Source organism: Mastomys coucha, unplaced genomic scaffold, assembly GCF_008632895.1.
Source record: "Mastomys coucha isolate ucsf_1 unplaced genomic scaffold, UCSF_Mcou_1 pScaffold5, whole genome shotgun sequence".
In the NCBI taxonomy this organism is placed as follows: Eukaryota; Metazoa; Chordata; class Mammalia; order Rodentia; family Muridae; genus Mastomys; species Mastomys coucha.
The window spans coordinates 30573335-30600523 of record NW_022196911.1 but is presented as its reverse complement, the minus strand read 5'-3'; the positions used below and the strand labels follow the sequence as shown (position 1 = coordinate 30600523).

At 46.1% G+C, this 27189-nt stretch overlaps 1 protein-coding gene across 1 annotated transcript in view; it reads right to left on the bottom strand.

Annotated features, from left to right (window-relative positions):
• Slit3 (slit guidance ligand 3) overlaps positions 1-27189 on the bottom strand; it is a 600224-nt gene that overhangs the window by 459490 nt on the left and 113545 nt on the right. The window contains exon 4 of the mRNA XM_031352736.1: positions 20152-20223. Coding sequence (XP_031208596.1) covers positions 20152-20223 — 72 coding nt within the window. The remainder of the gene's footprint in view (positions 1-20151; positions 20224-27189) is intronic.

Here is a 27189-nt window from a genome sequence, read left to right as displayed (position 1 = left end):
CCCACAGGCAGGTATGCACGCACACACACACGCATTTGCAGAGACATGTACCTGCACACATGTGTGCATCCACACATATACAAACATGCAAACATACATTCATGTGCACCACACATACATGCACTTGAAAAGAAGAAAAACAAAGAAATAAATGGGTAAAGATGAGAACCACAATGTCTGATTTCCTCTAAACCCTTTGCTTTACCCAGTCAGACGTCTCCTTGAAAGAGCCTGGCTATTGGCTACTATGTACAAAACCTGCCCAGGAGACAGCCTGGTCATGCGTTGTGTTGTTGGGAGAAACATAGGAAACATCTTGTTTAGTAACACCGAAGATGAACAGCCGTGTGCAGAAATAATGCCAAATCTACCAAGAAGGTGTCACCAATGCAGTTCTGATGACCACACTGAAGAATTCCATGGACAGATGGAAGCAAGAATCTCTGTCAAGTGAGGTGGCCACAATGTGGCCCTTCTCTGAATGGGAGGCTTTGAGCCCCGAGAGTTGTGTAAGTGCAGCTTACATTTGCTGAAAGCCAGGCGCAATGCCAAGTGCTTTGTAAGGATCACCGCTGTTCAAGTTTGCAGGAACCCTATCACAAACAAGCCTCACTTTTTAAAATCCACCCAGCATTGTTGCACAGCTTGGCCATGTCTCGAGAGAGAAGGCTGGGCATCTGGAGTAGGGAGGGTGGTCAGTTGCAAGAGCATGGAGAGGCATGGATAAAGTAGGTGAATGTGTATCTAGGGGAAGGGAGGGGAAGAGGCAAGTCTGTATACCATGGCTTGTTCACATGCTTATGTCTTTGCGCTGGAGTCCACAGGTAGCAAGAGCCCAGGTTTGCCTAGCACTCCTGAACTGAAGGTTCAGCAGAGGAGAGTTGAACTGGTAGAATTCAATTCCCCTTAAAACAAGTGTGACGTGGATAGGTCTTCTCTATCTGGTTTTGCTTGGGTTGTCTTTGCCACTGTGTAGTCGGTGTACAGGAAAGCAGCTGGGTTGGGTTCAGGCCTCCCACCTGTGGCATGGCTCAGGGCAGTACAAAGAGCAGTTATGGCACTGCAGGAAACACCTGGGCTTGTGTCTTATCATTGCTGGCAAGAAAGGAGGGGACAAAGTGGGGCTTGCCTGGGTCTTACTGCAAGCCAGACCAACAGGTAAGCTTAAATATTTCAACACGTCTCTGCCTGATGTCATATCCATTACACAGTGGTCATGGAGACTCAAAAAAGCCAAATCCTGAGCCCTCATTGCAGAGCTAAGGTAATTTGACCACATATCTGTCGCTCTCCCTACCTTCTGCCCCTAGCATGCAAGCAGCCAAGGAATCAGCCATGTTGGTTTTCCACCTCCATCATGTGTATGTTGGTTTGAGCAAATTATCATTATAGGACCTCGCTTGCTTCTCAATGAAGCAAACCAGAAATAACCACTGTACAAAAGATTATAAGCACTGAGGAGATTCTGCAGACTGGATGTTAAGAATAACACCTGGTGCTTATGTGAAGTTAAGCACCTCGTGGCTGTGGTAGTGGTTTCATTTGTGTGGTTGTTGTTGTTGTTGTTGTTGTTTTATCATACTCTCATGTCCTCCCAGGCTCTTCTCATCTCAGAAATCCTGTCTATAGCTACCACAGACACAGCAGTGACTTCCATGGGCTTGTAGACACATCAGCCCAGATGCATGCCAGAAGTTCAGAGAATCTTTTTTGTTCCTCTCACACCTACACCTAGAGAAGTGTTTCTCAGGGTGTAAGAGCCGTGGCCCACCTTCCTGTTCAGCCGCAGAACTCATAAGGAACTGACATTCTCACTTCAGCTGACCACACCACCCGGGCTATGAAAGCCACAAATAAGCTCTCTATCATCCAGGCCTTCTCTGGGTTTGCCTTGTTGCGTGACAAGTCCTGGTTGTGTTTCCCAGCACTGATAACATACTCTTGGGCCTGTGCCACTTTCCACCCCAGAGTGAGTGTGGATTGAATAAAATAAGATCCCTTCACTTCTTCTCTCGCTCGCTCGCCTCCTCTGACTTGGCTGCTCATGGGCCCCCTTTCAGCAGCTCTCCTGCAGAGAGGCCAAGTTCAGATCAATTCTCCCCTTCTGCCAAAGCCTGCTCTCTTGCTTTCCCAGGGAAACTGAAGATGTTGCTTAAATAAGATAGAATTCAGAGCTAGTTAAGACATGAGTCCAAGGTCTGAATGAGTAAGCAGATTCTCCATTTTTCACTACTGTCAAATAGATTCATGGTACCCACTAGGCCACCAGGTCGGTGGCTGAGATATACCACAATGAGAAGATGCTACAGTGATGAGATGAGGAATAACTGGTCTAGAGACCTTCCAAGTTCTTCCACAAAGGTATTGAATCTTCTGAAAGAAGAGAAAGCTGGATAAGTGATCCATATTAACTTTTCTCTCCATCTCAATATCAAAGGGCTGCCAAGGCTTTACTGGTAGAGTAAGGTCCAGCATCCCTCACATAGAGGCTGGATTGTAATTACTTGCAGCCTTCGGGGCTAGATGGTCTCTGTCAGAACCCTGTCACATCACACATATAAGCCACTGCAAATAGGTAAATGACCAACCATGCTCCAATAAGACTTTCTTTCCAATCGCACGTGGCAGAGGGTAAAAACAAGCATTTGAACAGTATTTGCTCATTTTTAGTAAGGGTTAGGAGCTGGTGAAGGGTGCACCCCTTTAGCCAACCTCCTGTCTACACACACTACTTTAGAAGCCCCATCCCATGTGAGAGGCAGAGCCTGTTCAAACCAACAGAACCCCCCTTCTGCCTTGGAGAACCAGAGAATCTGATTTATAGGCAGGACAATTTGTTTCACATAATTCTGTCAGTAATTACACTGACTTCCACCATCAGCTATGAGGTAAGTGATTGGACCCTTCCCTCTGAGTAACATTCCCCCCACTGGAATAAGTGGAGGGTGGCTTTCTCTGCCATAAGCTAACTGTATTATTTGCCTCATCACACAAGGCATGTGCTGAAGCTCCCAGCTATTAGTCTATCACTGAGGCAATCAGACCGCCAGGAGCCAGAAGTAATTTACAACAGGGAAATAAACAGGGCCCCAGATAAATAAATAAGAGGCCCGTGCTGGTCCGGGGCCTGCAAAGATTAAGTAATGAGAGTATCTATGGAAAGATTTAGTGTTAAGTGAGCTAGGACCAAAGTAGCTTCCCATGGAGGAATCAAATTATATCACTGGAAAGAGATCTTATTGAAGTCCCTCATGCTGAGCAGGAAAATCAGCACTTCTTGGGGAAGGATGGAGGGTTGCCATCATTAACATAGCAATTTGGGACTCCACACTGAGGCCTGGCTAATTAGCTGCAGGTAAGTGGGTTATATATGTCAGGTGAGTGGGGCTGGGGCACACCAGTGAGCCTGTCCACCAGGAAAACCTGGTCAGTTCCTCACAAGCCACAGGCTGGGAAGTTTTTCTTAAACAGCACAGTTCTTTAGAAAGGAGAAGCAACTGGCTAGTATAGAAAGGCGATGCTTCTATTGGGGACTCTATTAGCGATGGACATTCCTGGGGCTGGCTTTCTCCTTGTGTCTGGACCTAGAATGTTGCTAGCTTTGGGAAATAGTCTCCTCCCTCACTTACTATAAGAGGACCTCTCCTTCTCTTCCCATCATGGGTGGTCCCACCATGTCTTTAGATGGCTCCACCACTCTTTCAGTATGAAGACAGAGCACTGGGGAGTCGGCCTCTATTCCATCTTCTAATCATCTAACTTGCAGACTGTCTCCTTGGACTGGCTCTACTGCGAGGTCTACCTTTTTAGTTCCCTGCCTGATGTCTGTCATGACATGACCAACAGGCTTCCATAGAACTACTGAGAAACACTTTATGGGTAAGAATGATGCATCCTTGGTTTCTCCAGTGAATCTCTTTTGCATCCGCAGATAATTAAGTGATTCATAAAGACCACAGAACATATTTCTCACGGGTATGGTGGCCAAGAAGTACAAGATTCAGGCACTGGTAGACTAATTGCTTGAATACACATTCCTTTTCTTAAAAGACAGTTGCTACTCCAGGCAGCCTAGACCAGGGACATGTCAATCCTCCACATTCTAAGTTAACATACCTCTCCCATGATTTCCCCATTGCTTCCTGAGAAATCATGGCCAAGGGAGGCTGTGCCCAGGACCAGACATGGGAGATTTGGGGTCCCCTTCTGCTGTATGACTCAGTTTTCCAGCAGCAGAAGGAGAACAGTAGTCTAAAGTTACAGAGGGCACCATTCAGTTGTGGCATTCTAGGAAGATGAATCCCTGTTCGGTTGTGGAGGAGACAGGGCTCCTGCAGAGCACAGCTCAGAACCGAGCCCGAGTGTGATCAGAAAGGCTTTCATTTGCCTTGGGAGGGCCCTGCTCTCCTTTTGCTTTCCTCCAAATTCTCCTCCTTTGTTTCTCTTATTCTTTAAATGATCTCAGCCTCAACAGTCATCTCCCCCTTCCTCACCACATGGAATTAGAGGTGGCAATGAGGTCATGGGGTTATCCACAACAGGGGAACCTCCCACCGATATGTGACAATGAAGAGGGTCTCAAGAGCCCACATTCTGCAGTGCACTGTGGGAGATGTTGCATGTTGGTGGGCTTCCTGGAAGGAGAAATAGAAGAACAAGAAATGATAGGTTAGGGCTTCCGTTTATACAGCGCCGCTGTAGAGCTTCAGAGAGAGTTGGTTTGGAAAACATTAATATTTTGATGTCCCAGAGTGGTTCTGGTTCAATTGGTTTAGAAGATATGGTTCATTTCAGCTTTGGACTCATTTGCCAGATGTCTTTCAAACCACCTCTGGTTTAGATCCCAGATCAGGAGAAAAGTAATTTGGAGGTTTAAGCCAGTGTTCAGTAAATTAGCATGATCTAGCCTTTTTTCCTTTCTTTCCTTCCTCTTTCTTTCTTCATTTTTTCCCTTTCAGAATCCAGTTTGGCTTTAGTTTGAATCCCTGTTGGTCATTTTTTTTTTAAAGCCTTCACTGAGCCGAGGCTTCCAGTAACTAGACGATCCCTTTCAATGCCCATTAGAAGTCAAAAATCAATGAGGCCGGGAGATGAAGCCAACAGTTTATCTTTTCATTTCATTTTATCAGAGAATATTATCCCCAGACCTTTGAAATAATCATCAAAACCAGCATTCTCTCCTTGGCTCTGAGTGTTGGGCACTGGCTCACATATACTAGATGGGGAGCCTACCAGCTGACTTCTCTCTGCAGGGGAGACCCACTGCCCATGTGTGAACTCCTGCCTGCTGCGCCTTTCTCCTCTCCCTGATATATGTGCTTGAACGCATGTAAGACATGGTTCTGTGTATGTGCGAGCAGTAGGCACACACGTACATGCATGCTTTCAAGAAGTCATCTGGAGCCCTTCAGAGCAAGGAAGAAAGAGATCAGATCTGCAACAGACAGCATCTCTGACCCTCCGTGAGAAGAAAAAGTCAACTTTGAAGAGACTGGGTTTCTATTATTATCTCCCTTCTAGAGTTCTCATCTAATATCCACCATGTGCTTGCTAGATGCCAGCGTGGATGATACAGAGTTAACAAGACGGACAGCATCCCAGCTCCCAAGATGCTTACATGCCAGTGCAGGTGACAGAGCAGAGAGTAAACAAGTCATCAAACAAATGAGCCAGAGAATCCAGGTGGCAGTAAGTGCTATAAAGAAAACAAAACAGGGTCAACCTGCAGACTGTGCCCAGTAAGGGAGGCGATCACCACCCACCACACGCAGTGGGGCCAGAAGGGATTTCTGAGGGAGGTAAGTTGGAGCCAGGACCTGAATTTCAAGGCCCTGGGCCCTGCTGACATCTGGAATCGGCATGTTCCAAGAACACAGAACAGACTGCCAAGAGGAGATCAGAACCATCCTAAGGACAGGAGGATGTCCCATGGGATGACAGTGAGGTAGGGAACGGCCTGAGGTGCCACTAAAAGGGGCAGGAGAGCTAGACGGTAGGGTATTGGAGTTGGCAGGACCAGTCAAAGTCACTTGAAGGCTTAATTGGTGGGTATGAGGAGGTCTGATTTGACTCAAAATGATGGTGGCCGCTGTTGGATGGGTGAGATGGCAAAGGAGAAGAAGTAGATTAGCTGCTGAGAAGGCCTTTGGTAAGCATCTCCCGGAGAACGGGCCAGGCTGCTCCTGGGGTGATGGAGCTGAGGCAGAAGGTACTCCACAATTGAGAACACAGGCTGAAGGCAGAGCTGACAGTCTCCCTGACCTTCTTGCCAGTCTCCATCCACAGGGCTGGGGACACAGGGGGAGGGTGGGTGGTGGAGGTCACGTGCTCCCAGGGAAGCCCTGTCCCTGCTGGCTGCTCTCTCTCTGGTCTCATTAGACCTAATGATTCCCCATCCTTCACTCCCATTTCAATAAAGGAAGTGCTTTGCAAAGGGAAGAGGGTCTGCAGAGAGCACCATTAGCAATGAAAGCGATAATGACTATTTCCTAAGATAATTTCGTTCAGTGTTTGAGCCTTAAGGATCTGGCGGCTGACAGTGCTTTGTCCTGGGTTCTTAAAAAAGAATGGAAGTCCCTGAAGGCCTTAGAGAGAAGCCTGACCCATGCAAGTCTCTTGCAGGAAAAAAAAAGTAAGGATCTCTCCAGAGACTAGGAACCATTTGCAGTGACAACTCATTGTCTCTGATACAGACCCACCACAGCAACACTATGCGCCACAAACACCAATTATAAGCCAAGGAGACAGTGCTCCTGCACCACCGGGCTGCTGCCTTCACAACCCCAGTATTTTAGCACCCAGCACAGCATTGCTCAATAATTGGAGCTGTCTTACCAGGGCCCTCAGTAAAGTGAAACTACATCTATGCTTTGGTTCAGAGCCTAGAAAGGAATGTCATTTGTCCATTTGCAGTTCTCCAACAGAGACAAGATTTTGGGATTTTTGTTTTTTCCTGTCTGTATCTGGTATGTGTTACAGACCTGTGCCTGACATGGTATGATGTATACATGGGCATAGTACAGTCTGATATGTATATCATATCAGTGTGCTCTAGCATAGACCTAGGTATGTGGTCTATGTACACATTATTCTTTGTGAATGGGCATGGCATGATACATGTATGTGTGCGGTATGTTATAATGTGTGAATATAACACAATATGTGTGTGAGACTATTGTGCTGAGGGGTGTGTATGAAGTGTAGTATATAGTGAAGTGTGCTATGTGTGAGACATGGTACAATTAGGTGTGTGGTGATATGACTATGACTATGATTATATGGTGGATTATATGTATATACATGGTGCTACGTGATATATATAGATGTCATGTATGCATGAATTTTTAAAGATTTGTTTTCTTTCATTTAATTGTGTATGGATATTTTGCCTGTATGTATGCATGTGTACCATGTGTATGTAGGAGCCTGCAGAAGACAGAAGGTGTTTGTTCCCCTGAAACCGGATTTAATAGTTACGAACTGTTCTGTGAGTGCTAAGAACTGAACACAGGACCTCTGGAAGAGCAGCCAGTGCTCTCAACCACCGAGCCACCTCTCTGGCTCCGACCATCCATTTTTGAAAAGGAGTAGGCAGCATAGAAAATAATAGCATGATTAGATTATTGCAAAATTAAAAAATAACCGTGTGGTCCAGATTTCAATATTAATAACACAGCTTCTCAGTTTGAAACATTTACTGAAGTTAGAGTTCCCTCAACACTTTGGCCCATAGCATGGTGCTTCTAAGTGCCCCTAACTGAGATCAGGGGATAAGTTCTTGCTCACTTTCTAGAAATCAGGTTTTTTCCCATAGTGGTTTTATGGTCTTCTGAAGGCTGAAGTGTTTCCCTGCACAGGGGAATGTTAGCATGATTTTGTGTCTATTTCAATCAAAAGCTGACTTTTCAAGTCCAGAGCTCTAGACACACAGTAGAAGGCAAACCATTGGTTCCCTGGCAGGATGTCCCACCTCTCCAATCAGGGAGGGAGTTCTTGGCTATACACCAGGTAGTGCCAATCAAGGGGAGGCCACACTTTTAGGCAAACTTCATCACCACACACAAGGTAAGGAAGAGTTACAGAGCAATGACGGGAAGAACAACACATCATGAATTACACAGTAAAATATTATTCTAAACCAGGAGTCAAAATCTCAGGCCCTGCATATCTAACCCAGGCAAGGAATGTAAAATTTACTTAAATGTCTCTATTTCTGTTTGGTTTGGACAGTGCTGTGTTATCATAGTTTTGCTGTTGTTAATATTAGATCAACACTTTCATTCTGGGCCTCAATCTCCAAGACTTGTAAACGAACTGTAAACCTTACGGATGGATTTTAATGTACAAATGTAGGGCTGTGAGGCTCTAGGTAAGCCAGGAGTGTGTGTGTGTGTGTGTGTGTGTGTGTGTGTTTCTAGTTTGAAATTATTCTAGAATCTGGCACATCATATTAAAACTCTTATTTGTTCCTGAGGGAGATTCCCCAAACACGGGTTGAAAATGAGAGATGACTGTCCTCTTTAGGAATGTTTTTGGTGGTGCTGAATGTAGTTTGAGAACCCTATTTCAGTATTCCTGGATATGGATATATTGGCATCATTGAGATAATACAAGAACGCATGTTTGGGGTCTGCCTAGGTACCTACCTACAAAGCCTATTTTCTATGTAGAAGACACTAACCCCGTAGTGATTGCATCCCTAGGCAGTGTCTACTTCTTATGGATCATGAGGATGTCACGATGTGTGTGAAAGCTGGCTCTGGGTTCTAATTTGTAATAAATACCACACTCGCTATCTGCGCATTCTTGCAAACGGCCACAAATCCCTGCCTAAGTTGGCCAACTCCACCACATGCCGCAGGGTGCTGAGCCACCCTGGTATTGTGCACCAAGAGTTTTGCTGTCAGGGTTCCAACTCTGAAGGTGGGTCTCAGCCAAGAAAGTCTGAGAAGGATCCAGGTGGCATGAAGCCCATATTCACACCCTCTGGGTTGATTAGACAGTTCTGGGTTCTAAGCACCCCAACAGCAGAGCGAACAACACACACACACACACAGACACACACACAGACACACACAGACACACACACACACACACACACACACACAGAGTAGGTATCCCAAACATTCTAGTTGTCCCCAGTCACATAGTCTTATTCCTGGGGACTGGGCAGAAATGTCACAAGAAATGGACATCTTGTGTATAGCTTGGTATCTTTTCTATTTTTTTTCATTTTTCCCAAATCCCTTATTTATATCTACATATACAGAGAATGTATTGGGTTTCAGAAACTACCCGCTGCCCCTCTGTGAACCAGGAAACAAACTGCCCTTCCCATCAACTATTCAGCATTCCAGCTAAGATGCAGTATCCTTTGCAAAGCCTTCTCGCAGCGAACACCTTTCCCCAAAGTCTTCCATTTTTTGTGGTGATTTGGCTGTTCTCAAGGGTTCACTCTCAAAGGGACCACCTCTGTCCAGTACCGTTTGACAAAGGTTTGACTCTGGCTTTCCTATAGGATAATATCTATCTCCGGAGCCCATGGAATGACCTGAGATTGGCAAACACACCCTCAGAAAACTATCTTGGAACACCCCCCCCCCAACTAAGTAAACCAAGAAAAGCCTCGTACCTTCCAACCAAAGAAAATACTAAATCCACAAAATCACTTAAGCCACCCTTCCAAAATGAAGGAGTCTTGAATCGTTTTATGCAGCAACCTATAAGAAACTCATTCTGTGGGATGTCTCACATTCCACCCCATGGTTTATTCCCCCATATACCCCTGCCAGTAATATCAACCAGATGTGGCAAAGAAGTCTGTGCAGAATTGTAAAAATTACAAGCATATTCTGCAATTCCAAAGTGCTGTAAACTCACAGCTTGCTTTTCTTTGCGTCTTTGGGAAAAAAAAAAAAAAGATTCAAAAACAATTTCCCAGTTGCCAGAATGTTCTCTTGTCTGATAACTTTAGAGAATTTTCTTGTTCGCCCAAAGGGCTAAAGGGATTAAAAATGTAAAATCCAACTCCTACCTCTGGTAAATGGTAGGGAGTCTAGAAATGGTAGGGAGTCTACTTGCTAACCTATTTGCTAGTTTTTTTCTCTTTTAAAATTTCAAGACTTAATGTCTGAAATCTCTGATACAAGCATGTGTTCATATATGCTTACCCAAATGAGCATGCATACTCAAAAGTACTGAATAAACATTTCACCAATATGTGGTTTTTCTTTCGCTCTGTCTTTCTCAGTCCCTAAACCCTTTAAAGTGTATCTCAACATGGGAGGTACTTGGCAGGGTGAAGAAACAAAGCCAAGAATTGTGAGTTAGCATAGCCTGGGATTATGCCTTGTGAGTAGATGTTTAGGCTTCAGTTTTAGCATCTGTGTAATGGGCACAATGACACAGCCACTGCAGGATTCTTATGAGGCTCTGGAAAGTATATATGGTGTGTAGCAAAATGGGGGCACCAAGGCTGACAGGTTCCTTTTCTCCTTCAAAACTCATAAGGAAACAGGGGTCATCCCAGATGGGTGTTTCCTAAGGTATGCACAGGGGACACATCCAAATCTTCTAGCAGCATGCCTACTTATAAAGTTGAATACCCAGGTCCATTCCGGATCTAACAAGCCAGCTTTCCTGGGTGCACAGTCCAGGAGTCGTCACTGAAGGGTGTCTTTTCTGTTCAGTAAGAACTAAAGCTTACCCTTGCTGCGAAGAACTTATGGCTCTGGGCCAGCAGCCCTCACATGGCATGCTGTTTGAATTTCAGATTCACAGGTTCCACTTCAGACCTATGGAGCCAGAGTCCAACTTCTAATAACATCCTCAAGAGTTTAGATGCGCAACCAAGTTCAAGAAGCATTAGTCTAGACCAGTGGTTCTCAACCCGGAGGTCCCAATCCCAGGGGGTGTCAAACAACCCTTTCACAGGGGTCGCATTATCAGATATTTCCATTATGATTCATAGCAGTAACAAAATTACAGTTCTGAAGTAGCAACGAAAATAATTATGGTTGGGGGTCACCACCACATGAGGAACTGCATTGGGTCGCAGCATTAGGAAGGATGAGTCCCACTGGTCTACACAAAGTTTACTCCTGGTTCTAATACCATGTGGTATAGAAGTTTACAGGATATTCAAACATCAGCCTTCTATCCAACTCTAGGGGCGAGGTTCTCTATGTCCATCTGGGCAAATCCTTGACAGGAAAGGGGACATCACATTTTCCATGTCTATTCTCCTGGTTCTGGCTTAATTTAGTATAGAGATTGTGAACAAGAAAGACAGGGACAGAGAAGTTGGAGTAGAAGTGGGGTCACTACTTACAAGATAGAAACCCCAGGAGTGACATGGTACCCACTGATATTCACAACCTATCCACACACAGTCTGAGGGGGAACATGTCTTCATGTGTCTAGACATTTCACAAATCGAAGAGAAGACCCTACATCCTAGTGTGGAACTTGGCTTCAGTGCAGGCGGTGGGGGTGGGGGGAAGCAGTCATGGAGCTTTTGTATTGGTGATCCATCAGCTCTGCTTGGTCACACCCTTAGAGACCATGACTTTGCAACTCCCACCTTGATAGCCATAGGTCACGCAAAAAGACCATACCTCATCCAGTCCTCCTTAGACATGACATTGAACCCCAGAGAGGCGACACAGCATGCAAGTTCCACCCAGGGCTCTGCATTCGTGGCTACAGACAGGAGGCAATGCCTGCAGCCTTCCCATCCTGACCACCATCCTGACGGGTTGGCTTCCCACCATGGTCCTGTCGTTTTACCGCATCAGGGTGGAACCCTGTTGGAAAGCTGGCTACCGTGGCTCTTGTTTTATGCACTGGGCTTTCAGTTTTACAGCACTGTTTCACGGCAGAGTTTTATAGAGACGCGTACCGCATGTAGCTGCGTTTTAAAGCTGAATGAGAAATTGGAAGAACGAGGCAGTTGCAGAAGGCTTGGTGAGCTGCAGATGGGACTGCTGAGGAGCGCACTCCAGTCAGTCAGTCAGGCAGGCAGGGCTCAGGGCTGGCCTCGGAATGATTCAGGAATCAACCCTCACCAAGGTACCCCCAGACAGCTGGCATTTCCCTTACTGGACGGACCTCTCCGAACCACAGTACAGACAGTCTGGTTAGGAATCTGAGCCCTGAAATCAAGGAAGCTTGGGTTTGAATTCTGGATTTATGAGTTCCTGGCACCATGACAGAGAAAGCTGGCACAGGTGCTGCCCAGGGACTCAGATTAGCTCCCTGGACACCTCTGTATTGTTTTCAGCTGCCTGGGGATTAACTTCCCAAACCTCTTGCGATTCCATTGCTCCAAAGGAATGACACTGGGTTTAACCTCAGTGTCATGTTTTCAAAGCTGTCAAACAGCTCACTGAACTCAGAGGAGAATAATCGGGGCCTTTGTCACACCATGCAACTGTGTATACGGCTACTACTACCTACTAAAGAACATGGTAGACATGGATCCAGGACAGGTGACCAAGCAGTCCCCTCCGCCCCCACCCCAGTCTGCCCAACCTCCAGGAACAAGGCCAATCCCTCAGCCTATCCAAGGCTGTGCCATCTGGGGAAATTTGGGTCTTGTAAGCAAGCATTCTTTCATCCTATCCTCTATTCCTTCAAAAGAATTTTGGGCATTATTATCTGCTTAGCATTTAATTGCCAAAATGCCTACCCTACGTCAACTGTGTAAAAGCAAAGGCTGAAAGTGCATGCAGAAACAAGAAATCAATAGTTCCTGGGTCGTAAAACAAGCCACCCAGTCCCTTGCATAACAGAACCACGACCAGAGAGGCAAACGTAACACACCCTGGGACACACAGCTTGTGAGCAGCAGAACCAACAGGAGCTGGATCTTCCCAATCTACACGTATTTCTTGCTTCTCCAGCCCTCTTCTATGCTGGAGCCCGGACGGTTTCCCAGGTGCTGAAGAGTTTACACCACAGACCCCAAAGCACAGCCCGTGCATGGCTGCACTCACTAGCTAACAAGAGTTAACTGCAGGCTTTCACTGGGCACTTAATGTATGCTGCATTCGATGCTTCCTGGTGTCCACTTATCTCCACACCATCCCAGAGACATCGGTTTGTCACCATCCCCTTTTCAGATGACGATCTGAGACTCAGAGTGGGGAAGCTGCAGACCTGAGTTCTCTCCCCTCATCACCCTCCTGCCCTCAGCTCACCAGGAATCCCAGACAAAGCAGAAGTTCCAACTCCTGGTCCTTCTGCTAGGATGCAAGGAGCTCAGATTGACTTAGCACACAAGGCAGAGAGAGTTCTTGCTGGCAGTGTGTAGGCTGCATCAGTGGGATTCCTGAGCTGTGCCCCTCATACCTGATAGCATATTTAGGGAAAGACAAGAGGAAAAAAGGTGCTGGGTCTGTGGGCAGACAGGGGCCAGTGACCAGCAAAGGCCTGGAAGAAACACTTGGACATGTGACAGGTCCCTTGTCTTCCAGAGATGTAACAGAGGAGATCTTCCACTCTCCACAGCGGGCAGTGTGAGATGACAGAAAGAAAACCGTAAAGGCTTAGCAGAGCCACAGGTGTGCCCTGAGGCCCTGTCTTAGTTCAGGCTTACTATTGTTGTGATGAAACACGAAACACCACGACACGGAGGGGGAAAAAAAAAGCAAGTTGGAGAGGAAAGGGTTTGGCTTACACTCCGGGCAGAACCCGGAGGCAGGAACTGATGCAGAGGCCACGGAGGGATGCTGCTTATTGGCTTGCTCCACATAGCTTATTCAGCTTGCTTTTCTTATAGAACCCATCACCACCATCCCAGGGATGGTACTACCCACAATGGGCTGGGCCCTCCCCCATTAATACTAATTAAGAAAATGCCCTATAGCTGGTTCGTTGGAGGCATTTTCTCAGTTGAGGTTCCTTCCTTTCAAATAACTTTCTTGAGTTTAGTTGTCATAAAACTACCCAGCAGAGACCCTATTCCACTGTCCTCCCTCCTCTCTCTAAACCCACAATGAGATTATGCTCTTCTGTGTGTTCCAAGTATGGTTCACTGAGCTGCTATAAATCCAAAATAATGAGGCTGGTCCGTCATGGACTGGAACCTTCAAAACTGAGCTTACAGGGGCCTTCTGTTTTTAAGTTGATGATGTCGGTCTGTTGCTAGAGGAAAGGAAAGCTGGCACAGTTTCCACTTTTCAGGGTTCTGAAGCAGATTTGACATTGGTTTGCTGGTAAGACTGCTGTGAAGATCTGAACTGAACACAGGGGCCCAGCACTCAGGAGAGGCTGCAGCTTAGCATGGTGGGATTGATGGAGAAGTAATTTGACCTCTCTGAGCTTTACTCGCCCATGAAGTGGGAAGAGTGATTGACTTAGGAACACACTCACTGAAATGGAGAAAAGTGGTCTCTGTATTCGAGTTATCCAGAGTTAGATGTGGATTCCGCCAGAACCATGTCAGGCAAGCTCATCCACCCCTTTGAGCCTCTCCTTCACTGCACACCCACAGAATAACACTAACCATGGTACAAACCGCAGTACGTACCCTACAGAGCTGCCAGGATGACCAAGTGAGTTCACAGTTAACATGCTCGGAACAGCACCTAGCACCCAGTGCTTGCTGATGTGCTATTATCTTAAAGCATTTTTACAAGGAACTGATGCACTCATTTAAAATGCCATGTAAAGTAGGTGTGCGAGGAACTTGATGGAACCTATTGTTAATGACACGCATTTTGCTGGCCAGTGGTGGAGCACACCTTTAATCCCAGCACTTGGGAGGCAGAGGCAGGCGGATTTCTGAATTCGAGGCCAGCCTGGTCTACAGAGTGAGTTCCAGGACAGCCAGGGCTCTACAGAGAAACCCTGTCTCCAAAAAACGAAAAACAAACAAACAAACAGATGGGCATTTCTTACTGTGTCTTTTCCTACTAGGTTCTGTGGAGAACCTAGTGTCCAAACAAGTGGGATGAATGTGTGACTACACTTGGTTGACCATGTGATCACTTTTGGCTGATCAGAGGACACTGTTACCTTAGCAGTGATCCTCTGCTTAGACAACCCTGTGAGAGAACTGAGGAACCACGCCCCCCTCGGTCCTTTTCCACTGGTCTGCTTAGAGTTCCCCTGGACTGCAAAATTAGGGCACTGTGAGTTTTCTGCAGTGACTTCCAGCTGTGCCCACTGTTCCAAGGGATGCAACATGAAGTCCTTATGACATCGCCTGGGCCCTGCCTCTAGTTGTTCCTAATGTCTTTATTACCACTGGACCCTTCTCAGTTACAGGAACTGATGGATTTCCTTTTTGGGGGTCAGTTGGCTCCAATCTCATTCCTGGTCCTCATTAGTCATAAGTATTACTAACAGAGCATAGGCCATCAACAGTAACCACTTCCCCTTCCCCCCCCCTTTTTTTTTTAAATCTCCAAGTTAAATATTTCTTCTTACTCCACCACTGCCTTTCCAAGAGATACATGTTGTGATTCGAATGTGAACCATCCTCCACAGGCAGATTTTTAAGCATAAATTTTAGCCTCAACTGGTGATGTGGTTTCAGGAGACTATGGGACATTAAGGGGTGGAGTTTCTCCAGAGGAAGGGAGTCCCAGGGATAGGTCAGAAATGGAAGTTTTTATAGCCTAATTCTCTTTCCTGTCCACTGTTTACTTCTGAACTGTGGACACATTGGGGCCAGCAACCTCTTCCTTCTGTCACCAAACCTTCCTGGTCACGACAGACTGTATCCCTTTAAACTATAAGTCAAAATAAAATCTTTCTTCCCTTAAGTTGCTTCTCGTCCAACAGTCCACCATAGTGACAAGAAAGGTTAACCCACTTAAAAAATTTCCTTAATTCCTTGAAGTTGGGAGAAGAGGGTGGATCTGGGAGCAGTTAACAGGAAGAGTTGGGGCTGGATGTGATCAAATACTTTAGAGGCATGCATGAAATTCTCAAAGAATTTATAAAAATATCCTCTGGACAAACACTGGATGTGAAGAAGTCTGGTTCTATATGCAGTAAGAAGAGCAATGCCCAGAAGTGTTGCTGTCTCCCAGGGCCTGCCTCCGACCAGTCAGCTGCAGGATCCTCAGAGTCTGCCTCCCCAGGGAACTTGGTGGCTGTGTCTACTGAGAAGTGGAGTTCTGTTCCAGCAGAGCCGATGGCATATGTATACACACCCATGACTGCACATTTATTGATTTTCTAATTTGTACCCTGCTTACTTCCAAAAAGCCCTGGAGTAGCTGACAAAATAAGACAAAGACATAATGGAGTCATTAAGAAAAATCAAAGATCAAACCCAAAGAGAAAAAGCAATGGCTGATTATCACTCAAACCTGGGTTAATACAGTTGCTTCAAATATATATATATTTAAATTTATATATATATATATATATATATATATATATATATATATATATATATATATATATATATATATATATATATAAATTTAGCTCTCAGTCTTTGGCAATCAGTCAGAATGTGTCAGGATCGGGCACAGGGAGCGCTAAGTATCCTTTACATCCTCTTCTGTGTCCTCAGAGCAAAAGGCTAGGTTAGCATAGGCAACCAAAGAAAGCATACTAGATGGATGAATGGGTGGATGGATGATGGGTGGGTGGAAGAATGGGTGGGTTGATGGGTGGGTGGGTGGGTGGATGGATGGGTGGATGGTTGGGTGGGTAGATGGATGGATGGATGGATGGATGGATGGAAGGACGGGTGGGTGGATGGGTGCGTGGGTGGGTGGATGGATGGGTGGGTGGGTGGGTAGATGGATGGATGGATGGGTGGATGGAAGGATGGATGGATGGATGGATGGGTGGATGGATGGATGTGATGGATGGATGGATGGATGGATGGATGGATGGATAGATGGGTGGAAAGATGGATGGATGGATAGATGGATGGAAGGATGGATGGAAGGATGGATGAATGGATGTGATAGATGGATGTGATAGATGGGTGGATGGATGGATGGATGGATGGGTGGATGGGTGGGTGGGTGGATGGGTGGTTGGATGGGTGGGTGGGTAAATGGATGGATGGATGGATGGAAGGATGGGTAGGTGGATGGGTGTGTGGGTGGGTGGGTAGATGGATGGATGGATAGATGGGTAGATGGATGAATGGTTGTGATAGATGGATGTGATGGATGGGTGGATGGATGGATGGATGGATGGATGGATGGGTGGATAGATGGGTGGATGGATGGATGTGATAGATGGATGTGATGGATGGATGGATGTGATGGATGGATGGATGGATGGGTGGATGGATGGATGGATGGGTGGAAGGATGGATGGAAGGATGAATGAATGGATGTGATAGATGGATGTGATGGATGGGTGGATGGATGGATGGGTGGATGGATGGATGTGATGGATGGATGTGATGGATGGATGGATAGATGGATGGATGGAAGGATGGATGATTGGGTGGATGGGTGGGTGGATGGGTGGGTGGGTGGGTGGGTAGATGGATGGATGGATGGATGGATAGATGGATGGATGGAAGGATGGGTAGGTAGATGGGTGCGTGGGTGGGTGGGTAGATGGATGGATGGATGGATGGGTGGATGGATGAATGGATGTGATAGATGGATGTGATGGATGGGTGGATGGATGGATGGATGGGTGGGTGGATGGATGGATGGATGTGATGGATGGATGGATGGATGGATGTGATGGATGGATGGATGTGATGGATGGATAGAGAATAAAAGACTCAAACTTTTCTGGCATCACTGAATCCTTTGGCCCATACCATTCACACATCCACCTACTCAGTTAGCCATCAGTGTCTGAGCACCCATCTGTGACAAACCTTTGTGCCTGGCCAGAGACTTGCAGAAGGATGATCACCAAATGAGTTGAACACTGCTCCTGCCTTCGCAGCTGCAGCTCTCTGCCTTGAGGCAGAAGCTTGGTGTAGTTTATCTCAATGCTCACAACAACTTCCAGTCCCCCCCTAGTACCCCTCCCCACCTCTGAAGCTGAGCCAGTGAAGACGAAAGCTATAGAGAGAGTAACAGTTATTAGTCCCTTCCTCCTTCTAGGGCTCTCACAGCTAGAATGCATACATTATATTATTACCTCACCCTGGGTCTCCACAGTCCTCCTGAAAGGCTAGGAGAAGGGAGGGGAGAAGGGAGGGGACTGTCTACTGATGAAGACAGTCAGGCACAGAAAGGAAAGAGATTTTTCAAACTTTGTTAGAAAAAGGCAATGAGAACACAACCCAGTGCTTTCCAGCTTCTGGGCCCTACGGCTAGCATCCCAGATGCTGGGTAACAACAGCTGGAACTTCCTTGTCTGGATCAGGGCTCTTGGCACAAAGTGGGCATTGCCTGGTGGTTTTAGGGAGACATCTGTGATAGGAAAGCAGCCCGGCTGACACCTAAAGCAATCGAGTCCTCAGATCCCAGTTCCACACCATCACAGCCACCAGCAGCTGCAGTCCCAGAGTCTGCTTCCACCAGAATCTGATGTTGAGATGAGCAGCATATGCCTACAGTAGTTGGAAAAGATAAAATGATGTGGGCAATAAAGACCTGGGGTGAAGGGGACACATGGGTATTCGGGGAACACTGGATGAGTGCCAGCTAGGTCCTCCTCTGTGGGGTACAACATCCAGATTGGAAATTCTAGGAAAGAAATCTCTCCACTGAGCATGCCCAGACCTCTCTGGTTAGCATTTCTAATACATAAAATACAACTTTTTATACAGTATTTCAATTCTATTAAGAATGTCGAGTGAAAGAAATGACTAAAGTACAGGGGGAGTTGTACATAGCTATTTAGATACGAACACCTCCCAAAGCAGCTGAGCATTTAGTTATCCATTAGAGTCTGGGGATTAAAGGCTGCAAGGATTCCTAGATGCACACAGGAAGGGGGATCCATGGCTCGTGGAGTTCTGCTAGGCAACCAGACTGCACATTTCCTCCAGTCATGGGCCCATCCATGTGGATGTGGATTGGAGGAATGGAAAGAGAAGTCATTTCCTGTCTTAGGTTTAGCAAAGTCAAATAACTAGGTGTATAAGAAAACCAAAGTCAGAGCATGCACTGCAAGAAGAGGCCAGGACAAAGTACAGGTGTGCCCTGCAGAAAGCAAACAGGACCACTGCTCTACAGAACACCACACAGCTCAGGCCCATTGTTCTTGCCCTTTGAAAACACATTTACATGCATTGTGTGTGCATGTGTGCGTGTGTGCGTGCTTGCGTGCGTGTGTGTGTGTGTGTGTGTGTGTGTGTGTGTGTGTTTATACATATGCACATACATAAATATGTATCCCTAATTCAGGGCTTAAGTGCACACAGTGACATGTGTTTCCTATTTTCCAGTTTATTCCAGTCTGCATGCACTGTTTGATTGCATAAGTAGGCATTAAACCCAGCCATGGGGAAGGAGACTGAAGGCCATAACATGGGAGCCTCCCCAGTAATGCTAGTAGTGTCTTCTCAGTCAGGCTATGAATCCCCCTGCTTGTCAGACACTGTGCTGTTATAGTCAGAGGATCCTTGGGCAGCACAGTTCGTCTGTCATCCATTGCTGGAGGGATTTCAAGTTCACTGTCAATAAGTAGCACTTGCAGAGATCACCCATCATCCACAAGTCACACTCTCTACCACAGTCTGTACCTCTGGCTCCCAAGCTTGTAGGCTGTCCCAGTGAATCTATGCCCAGAAGTAAGGCCACCCCAAACCTTCTGGAAAATAATGTGAAAATCAACTTTTCTTCATTTTTTCCATCAAACTAGAGACCTAAAGACCAGAGTTCCTGGGCTGCCAATAGCAAGGCATGAGCAGTGGGTAACAAGGCAGTGAGCTTAGTCCAGACTGATACTAAGAAAGCACACAGGCAGCTTCCACTGACTAAGCTCTCCATGTAGGGAAATTTCATGCACTAAGTTCAGGCCCGATGCGCAAATCGCCTCCCTCTTTGTAAGGGGAAAAAAACATCCATAACCACACATTACTAGTTTTCACTAGTCAATAAAGCCACCCAGTTCTAATAGACAGAACAAGAAGTCAGACTTTGCCCCCCACCCCAAGTTCCATATGGCATAAGTGTTATACACGGCAACAAGCATCATTTCTATGAAACCAAAGCCAGGCAAGATACAAGGTAGAGAGTACAAATGGATGCTACTCACAGTCTGGTGAGCTTCGGTGTGCTCTGGAAAAGTAATTCTGGAAGGACCTGGAGCTTGTTCTTGTTCAGACGTCTGGTAAGGAAGGATGAATAAAGAAGATGTCAAAGGGATGACAAGTGTGTAAAGTGTATACACAGATGTTGCTTTGATCAATCAATCCATCCCCCAGGCATTAAGAGACTTTCTAGATCTTTTAGCATGGTATCCTCAACAAATGGAAGGCATGTAGACCATTATTATAATAGAGTTTATAGTCAGGCTGGAAATAGCAATGCCTATCGGTCCAACCAAGCCCATAGGCTGTGCCTCCTCTCCTTGGTCACAAGTCTGGGTCAGACATCACTCATTGGTGACAACTTTCTTTCCCATGAACTCCAGATAACACTTTTGGGCTTTTCACAGCATAAATTAAATATCAGAGAAAATGTTCCAAGTCTTAAATAATGGCGGGGATCAGAGCAGATGGCAGTTGCCATAGGAACAGAAAAGAGGGCAAGTCAGATCATTATGGGTTGAAGGATCCAAAAACCAATCTCTGTCATGGGGGCTCTTGGGAGCACAGCAGGGCTGTATCATGACATTCATGGGTCCTTGGCCCTTTGGCTTTTATGGGATGCATGAGAAATGTTATATCTGTGTATAAAAATAAGTACACTATAAATCTATTGAAAGCATTCATTTCAACCTAAAAGTTTGTTTTCTTCTGAGATAAAAGCAATTAAGACATATTTATGGGATGTGACAGTGTGGTGGGTTTTCCTCCCTGCAGCAAACAGAGGATCTGGTCCCAAATAGGTGTCCAAACTCTGGGCACAAAGTATGGCTTGCAGTAAAACTTGGTCCTGTAGAGTCACATCATACTAGGTCATTGCCAACAGAGCCGTCACAGTCTGAATCTGCACTGCCCTGCAAAGGCTCATGCTTGGTTCTCCAATGTTGGTGCTTTTGGAGATTCTGTGGAACTTTTAGGGGTGAGGACTAGCTGATAGAAATATATCATTAGGAAAGAGCCTTTGTAGGTTCCAATATTCTTTAGCCTTCTGGTATACCACGATACACAAAACCTTCATCACACATTCTGTCCCCCACCAAGTGAGCTTCTCCTCCTTGCCTTTTCTCACATGATAGACTGAAACTCTCCAAAAGAGAGAACCAAATTATATAAAAAAAAAACCTTACCTTCCTAACCGATGTCAGGCATTGTGGTCTCAGTGATTTAAAACTCCGTAACACAGGAAACGGCCCAAGTTTCTTTTGAACAAGGCTGAGACTAAACATTCAGAGAAAGGATCAAGGGACACCAAGCCCTTGTTCTGAAGTTCATGAGGAATGCTTTCTTGAGGTAATCAACCTGGAGAGAGGCCTGTTCCTAGCTAGCTCATGCTCTTCTGCATCGCATCTATCCATAGGTGAAATACAGTTACCTGGAATAGTTGTGAACCCCATGTTAGAGCTAAACAAACCGAGGAAAAAAGCAGGATCTGCGCCCCATTTCTCTGAAATGAAGTCCAAGCCTGCTCCTTCCCCTACATGTACTTTAAGAAAACATGACTCTGGGAAGGGAAACTTCCTACTATCTCCTCTTGTTCTTTAGACAAAATCTTCAGTGGAACCAGGGACTCAAAGGAGGTCAGAAAGGCCCAAGAATGAGACAGAGAAGCATTACGATGTCTCCTAATAAACGCCCTTCACAGAGCATGCAACTCGGCCTGACAGTCTGTGCCACATGGTGTGGGACCAGGGATGCTGCTGAGGAAGCTTCTGATCAGAGGGAGGAGGGAACAGAAAGCTGGGAAGTAGGACAGGAAACGCTCCAACCCGCTGCCCGCCAATTCTTGGGATCTTTTTTATTTAAAGATGTATTTACCTATTTTATGTATATGATTGCATGCTGTAGCTGTACAGATAGTTGTGAGCCTTTATCTGGTTGTTGGGAATTGACTTTACAATCTCTGCTCACTCCAGTCAACCCCGCTCACTCCGGTAGACCCTGCTTGCTCAGTCCCTCTTCGCTCCGGTTCAAAGATTTATTTATTTTTATAAATAAGTACACTGTAGCTATCTTCAGACACACCAGAAGAGGGCCTCGGATCTCATTACAGATGGTTGTGAGCCACCATGTGATTGCTGGGATTTGAACTCAGGACCTTCAGAAGAGCAGTCGGTGCTCTTATCCACTGAGCCATCTCATCAGCTCCAATACTTGGGATCTTATTTCTAATTGTTTAAAAAGGATGGTGAATCACACAACATGAAATTAGCTGTCTTCTCAGTAACTACACAGTTGGGAGGTATGGGGCACAGTCCTGTGGGCTATATTCTCCTGGCTGGCTGTAGGACTAATCTCTAGGACACTTCTGTCTCACCTAACTATATCATCCACTAAACAAATCCCTGAATTTTCCTTCTAACAGCCCTGGTAGACACCATTCTACATTCAGTATCCATTAATTGCTTTCTGCTTAAATTAAAAAAAAAATCACCTTTGCTATCTTGTTTGCACACTTTTATCATGAAACTGGAGGGCTCAAGGCAGAGGAAACCAGTCCCCTGCTTAGAGCAGTTTCTATGTGGTCAGTGATAAGTCTCTTCATAGCAGGCAGAAGTCACTGGTCCCACTGACGGCATGATATTAGGACTGAGGTTCATCAGTGCTGGGTTTAGGTTTGGCTGGATTATTCTTTCACTGGAGAGCTACGGACAAGTTACTCAACCCTCTGACCCTCTGCTTTCCAAATGCATATGACTCTACTCCTCTGGTTCCAGGAAGAACTGGCCTAGGACACGTGGAATACTGAGTGTCACATGAAGGCCCTGGTGATAATGATGCTAGGGATGGCTGCTCCCACCCTCTGCTCTGCATACCAAGTGCTGTGCTTCATGCTGCCTTGGCAGCCTCTCCAAGTAGAGCTTAAGGCTGGGCTGTTATTGTCCTCTTGTCTCTTACATAATAGATTCAAAGCCAAGGATCCAGGCCAGACCGAGGCCACAGCATCTCTCAGGGGTGCTGTAGCAGGATCTGGTCAGAGTCAGCTAGCTTCAGGTCCTGAATCAAAGTGCCCTGGCCCTTTCCCATGCTACAGTTCTTCCTACAGTTGCAGCTTCTTCCATCCTATCCAGACACTGAACTGCCCTGAGTACACGGCCCTTCCTGAAAAGGACTCTCTTGGTGGCCCTTCAGGCAAGAACTGAGTCTCTCTTTGGGTCTGTCTGGAACCACCCTTGTCATCATAATTGCACAAAGTTTGGTAAGAATTCAGTTCAGACACCCAACTCTCCATTTAGGCAAAACCCCTAGAGTCTAGCCCACTGCCTCTTACAGTGGTGGACAGGGTATTTAGTGTGCTAAAAGCCCTAGACTAGCAGCTAAAAATAAAGCCAGCCTGGCTTTGAGGCTCCCAGAAGGGAAGGAATAGTTTTCATTTCTTTGCCGGTATTTATGGCTGGACAAAAATAAAAACACAACCAAATTTAGCCAATTGTGCTTTGCCGGCTGCTTTTCAACCCCTGAATGAGGATTCTAGGCAGCCAGTCTGGGCTCTGATCCCAGTAGCCCCAGGGCCTTTCCACTGCTGACTGGTTGGTTCATGTGCCAGTTCTCTATATCAGGAGCTTAATGTACTTCCAGATTACTCTAAAACTTATTCTCTTTTCCTTGGTGAAACAACTGGACAAGGGTCTTCTGCTTGTGCTCCCTGTGGGAGCACTAGCCTGGTTTGAGAGTCGAACTTCAAGCCAGAAGGCCAGTTACCAGCGTTATTGAGTATGGAATGGAGAGAAACAAGCTGTTCTCCTGAAAGTTGCAGATGGTGGCTGTTGGCCTTGGTGCTTCAATGCCACCTGCTTTGATGTGACTCTGGCACTAGAGGTGGACATCTCTAGCCACTGTTCACGTTAGAATGAACAGTGGGCTGAATGTAGAGCCAAATGGACCTGAGTGAGGCCAGCACAGATGAGGTCAGCAGGAGGCAGGTCAGGTCAAGCTAGGAGAGGGCACATGCATGTGCCTCCTTTTCTTCTATGAGCAGAAGCATCTCTGAGCTTTCCTCTGGATCAAGATCAAAAGCCTACTGGTTGCTGAGCTGCCCTCATAGTTTTTCAACTTCAACTGCAAAGCTTTAAGAAACACAGGCTTGTCTTTGTAAAGAGGTTGTTGAAGACCTCCTTGCATTTAACCATGCATGCAACATATGCTCAGCTTTGATCACTGTTGAACTGATCCATTTCAGTCAACTGCAGTCCCATCCGTGTATCTGTCCATTAAACTCTCCTTCCAGTCACCTGGTTACTCATCATCTATCCTTTATCTCTCCACCCTCCCATCTCTCCAGTTCTTTTTGAATAAAAGCCTGAAAAGACGAGTGAGATGCAATCTCTTCTTTAAGACTATATGTGATTGAGGAAGACAGACGCGAAGTATAGAATTACACTAATGATCTTGTAAGCAGAGGTGTGGCAGGGACATGGAGGAGGGGCAGCTAGGCAATCCTAGTGAGACAAAGTGTCCCAAAGAAAGAGAGTCTTGAGTTCCAATTGGAAGGGTGAGTGTGACTTTTCAGGAGCCATGGAACAAACAATTGTAGGTTTAGAATATACGCATTCCTGTAGATGGCAGAGTCTGGGGGTGGTGTGGGGAACAGTCTTGTACTGCTTTTTGTGAGGAAGTTGGGAGTGGCCTTTGTGTAAAATAATAAGCAACAGAAAGTGTCATCACGACAGTGATCATCTGCTTAGGATTTAAGGAAGTCCTCTCCGATGGCAGTAGAGTAGAGGACCGCATGTAGAGCAGTACTCTCTGACTTGGAAGGGGGTGACACAGGGGTTAAGGAGGACAGTTGGGATGGCGCTAGAGTAATCAGTGTGGGCTTCATTAGGAATAATCAAGTGCCAATGAAGAGACAGATACCAGATATAACTGGTAGGCTTGTGAATGAATGCCTGTGAGGGATGAGGGATTGGCAGCTGTGGAGGTAGTAAAAGTGGCCCTCTGAGCACAAGCTTGGATAAGGTATCAATCAAAATCACTAGTCATCATTGAGTGAGCAGAAGAGAAAAGGGAGGGGCAGGGTACAGAAGGGGAGTGTGCTACAGCTACAGTTCAGAACTTCTGTACCACTGAGATCTCCCAAATGCATTTCATCCACTTAAGCCTAGTAAAAACACTAAAAACACAAGTATACCTCCATTTGAAACACTTCACACCAATTCATAGAAATGCCTAGAGGCCAACACACTTACCATCCCTGAAAAAAAAAGATACAGTAGGCGAAGAAGTGATCCTTACCCATAGCAAAACAGCCAACCTGATGATATGGAACCCGAAGCCAGATGACTGACACTAAACCTGTAGCTAATGGGGCAGTAAGGCCCATCAATGCTTAAGATATGAGTCTCATCTTCCCAGAATGGGAAGCATGGCTCACATAGTCTGTGTCCTATAGACAGCCATCCCAGCATCAGGATCACAAGGGACCTTTATGAAGGACGTGTGCAACTGTTGCATAAACCAAAAGTCAAGAGTGGCCACTTGTGGGAGTCTGGGGAAGCAGATGTGTGCCCGGGGTAGGTATAGGGAGCACCTTGGGTGAAGAAAAGGTTCCCGGAGCCCCAGTTTCCAGATGCAGCTGTACAAGGTGAGAAAGGGAAAGGACTGGGGGACCTCTAGGACCACCCACACACCAGCAGGCCCCTTTCTTTACATACAGAGTTGTGGAATGTCCAGGTGTCTTGGGCTAGACCCTGGAGGGAGCAAGCCAGTGTGTATTGACCCAAAAAGGTCACCAGGGCTGCTTGGGTTAGTCCCATTCAGCTTGTGTTTATTCTCTGTCTGCTGATACTTCAGAAACTCCCGCCTGTCTACACAGAGAGCATCAATGCTACTTTGTTCTCTGAGACAGATGCTCCCAGTGGAGAGATGGGGAGGACCCTGGCTAGGAAGCCTTAAGTGACCACGAAGGACCGTCAACCCCCCCCCCCCAAAACTCACAGACATCACTGTGAGTGGTAAGTAAGATAAAACTTTTGGAAGACCAGATTAGAGGTGACTTCCATCAGCTGCCTGCCACAGCATAGATGACTTGACAGCCGTCAAATACAGCAAATTCTGTCTGCGATCCTGCTACATGCAGGATGTAAACTGCCCTTATCTGATGAATTCAGTAAGCAGCCCTACTTCTGATGGGCTACGGTTTCTGCCACTTACAATCAGGCGCAGTCCTGTGTTTGAGGCCTGACAGTCTGTTGGCCAATGGCCTCTCTGCACGGGGTCACTTCAGTTGAGTGACTGTTTTTCTTTGCCTTTGGGCTCTTTTTTTTTTTTTTTTTTAACGGTGGTGGCAGTAGACAGCTTAGGTGATGGATGAAGGATCTTCCTTATAATAGCAACTATGAACCAATTGAAAACTGACTTCCCTCCTTTAGAAGCAACTTAACTAAACACTGGCATCCAGTTTTCAGCATGTGCTCAATGACATTTGGGTTGGCTTCTGCCAAATTTTAAGATTAGTTATTTTTAGTTTGCAACTCCCAAGTAACCTAAGAGCAATTAGAAACCTTTGTTTTAGAGATTTCTGTAGAAAACTTAACGCTGTTGTAGACTGAATTCCCTGCCCCTGAGCAGTCTTTTCAACATTGAAATTGTTTATGAGAACTTAAAAAAAAAAGATCTTAAAAGAGATTATTTTAAGAATACAATTATTATGTAATACCAAACCATGTCTCTAGCAGGATACCTGAGAAGGCTGAATGGTTTAGCTTCTGCAAACAGCTTTGCCGCGTCTCTCCAGGGCTCCATAAACGGTAGCAGTTACAGCTACTGTTATTATCATTAAGAGCTCAAAAATATGGATTGATTTTTCCATCACTGATGACTGTATCGGTCAGCAAGGCAGTAACAAAAGAGCTTCACAGTCTCCCTGGGCTAACACTGAGCACTATGCACTCAAAAGAATGCCTTTCCTCTTCTGTGACACCACAGGGGAAAACATGGTCGCCAAAGCTGCCCTATCAGGAGAGGGAAGAAGGTGGGGCGGGGGTGGG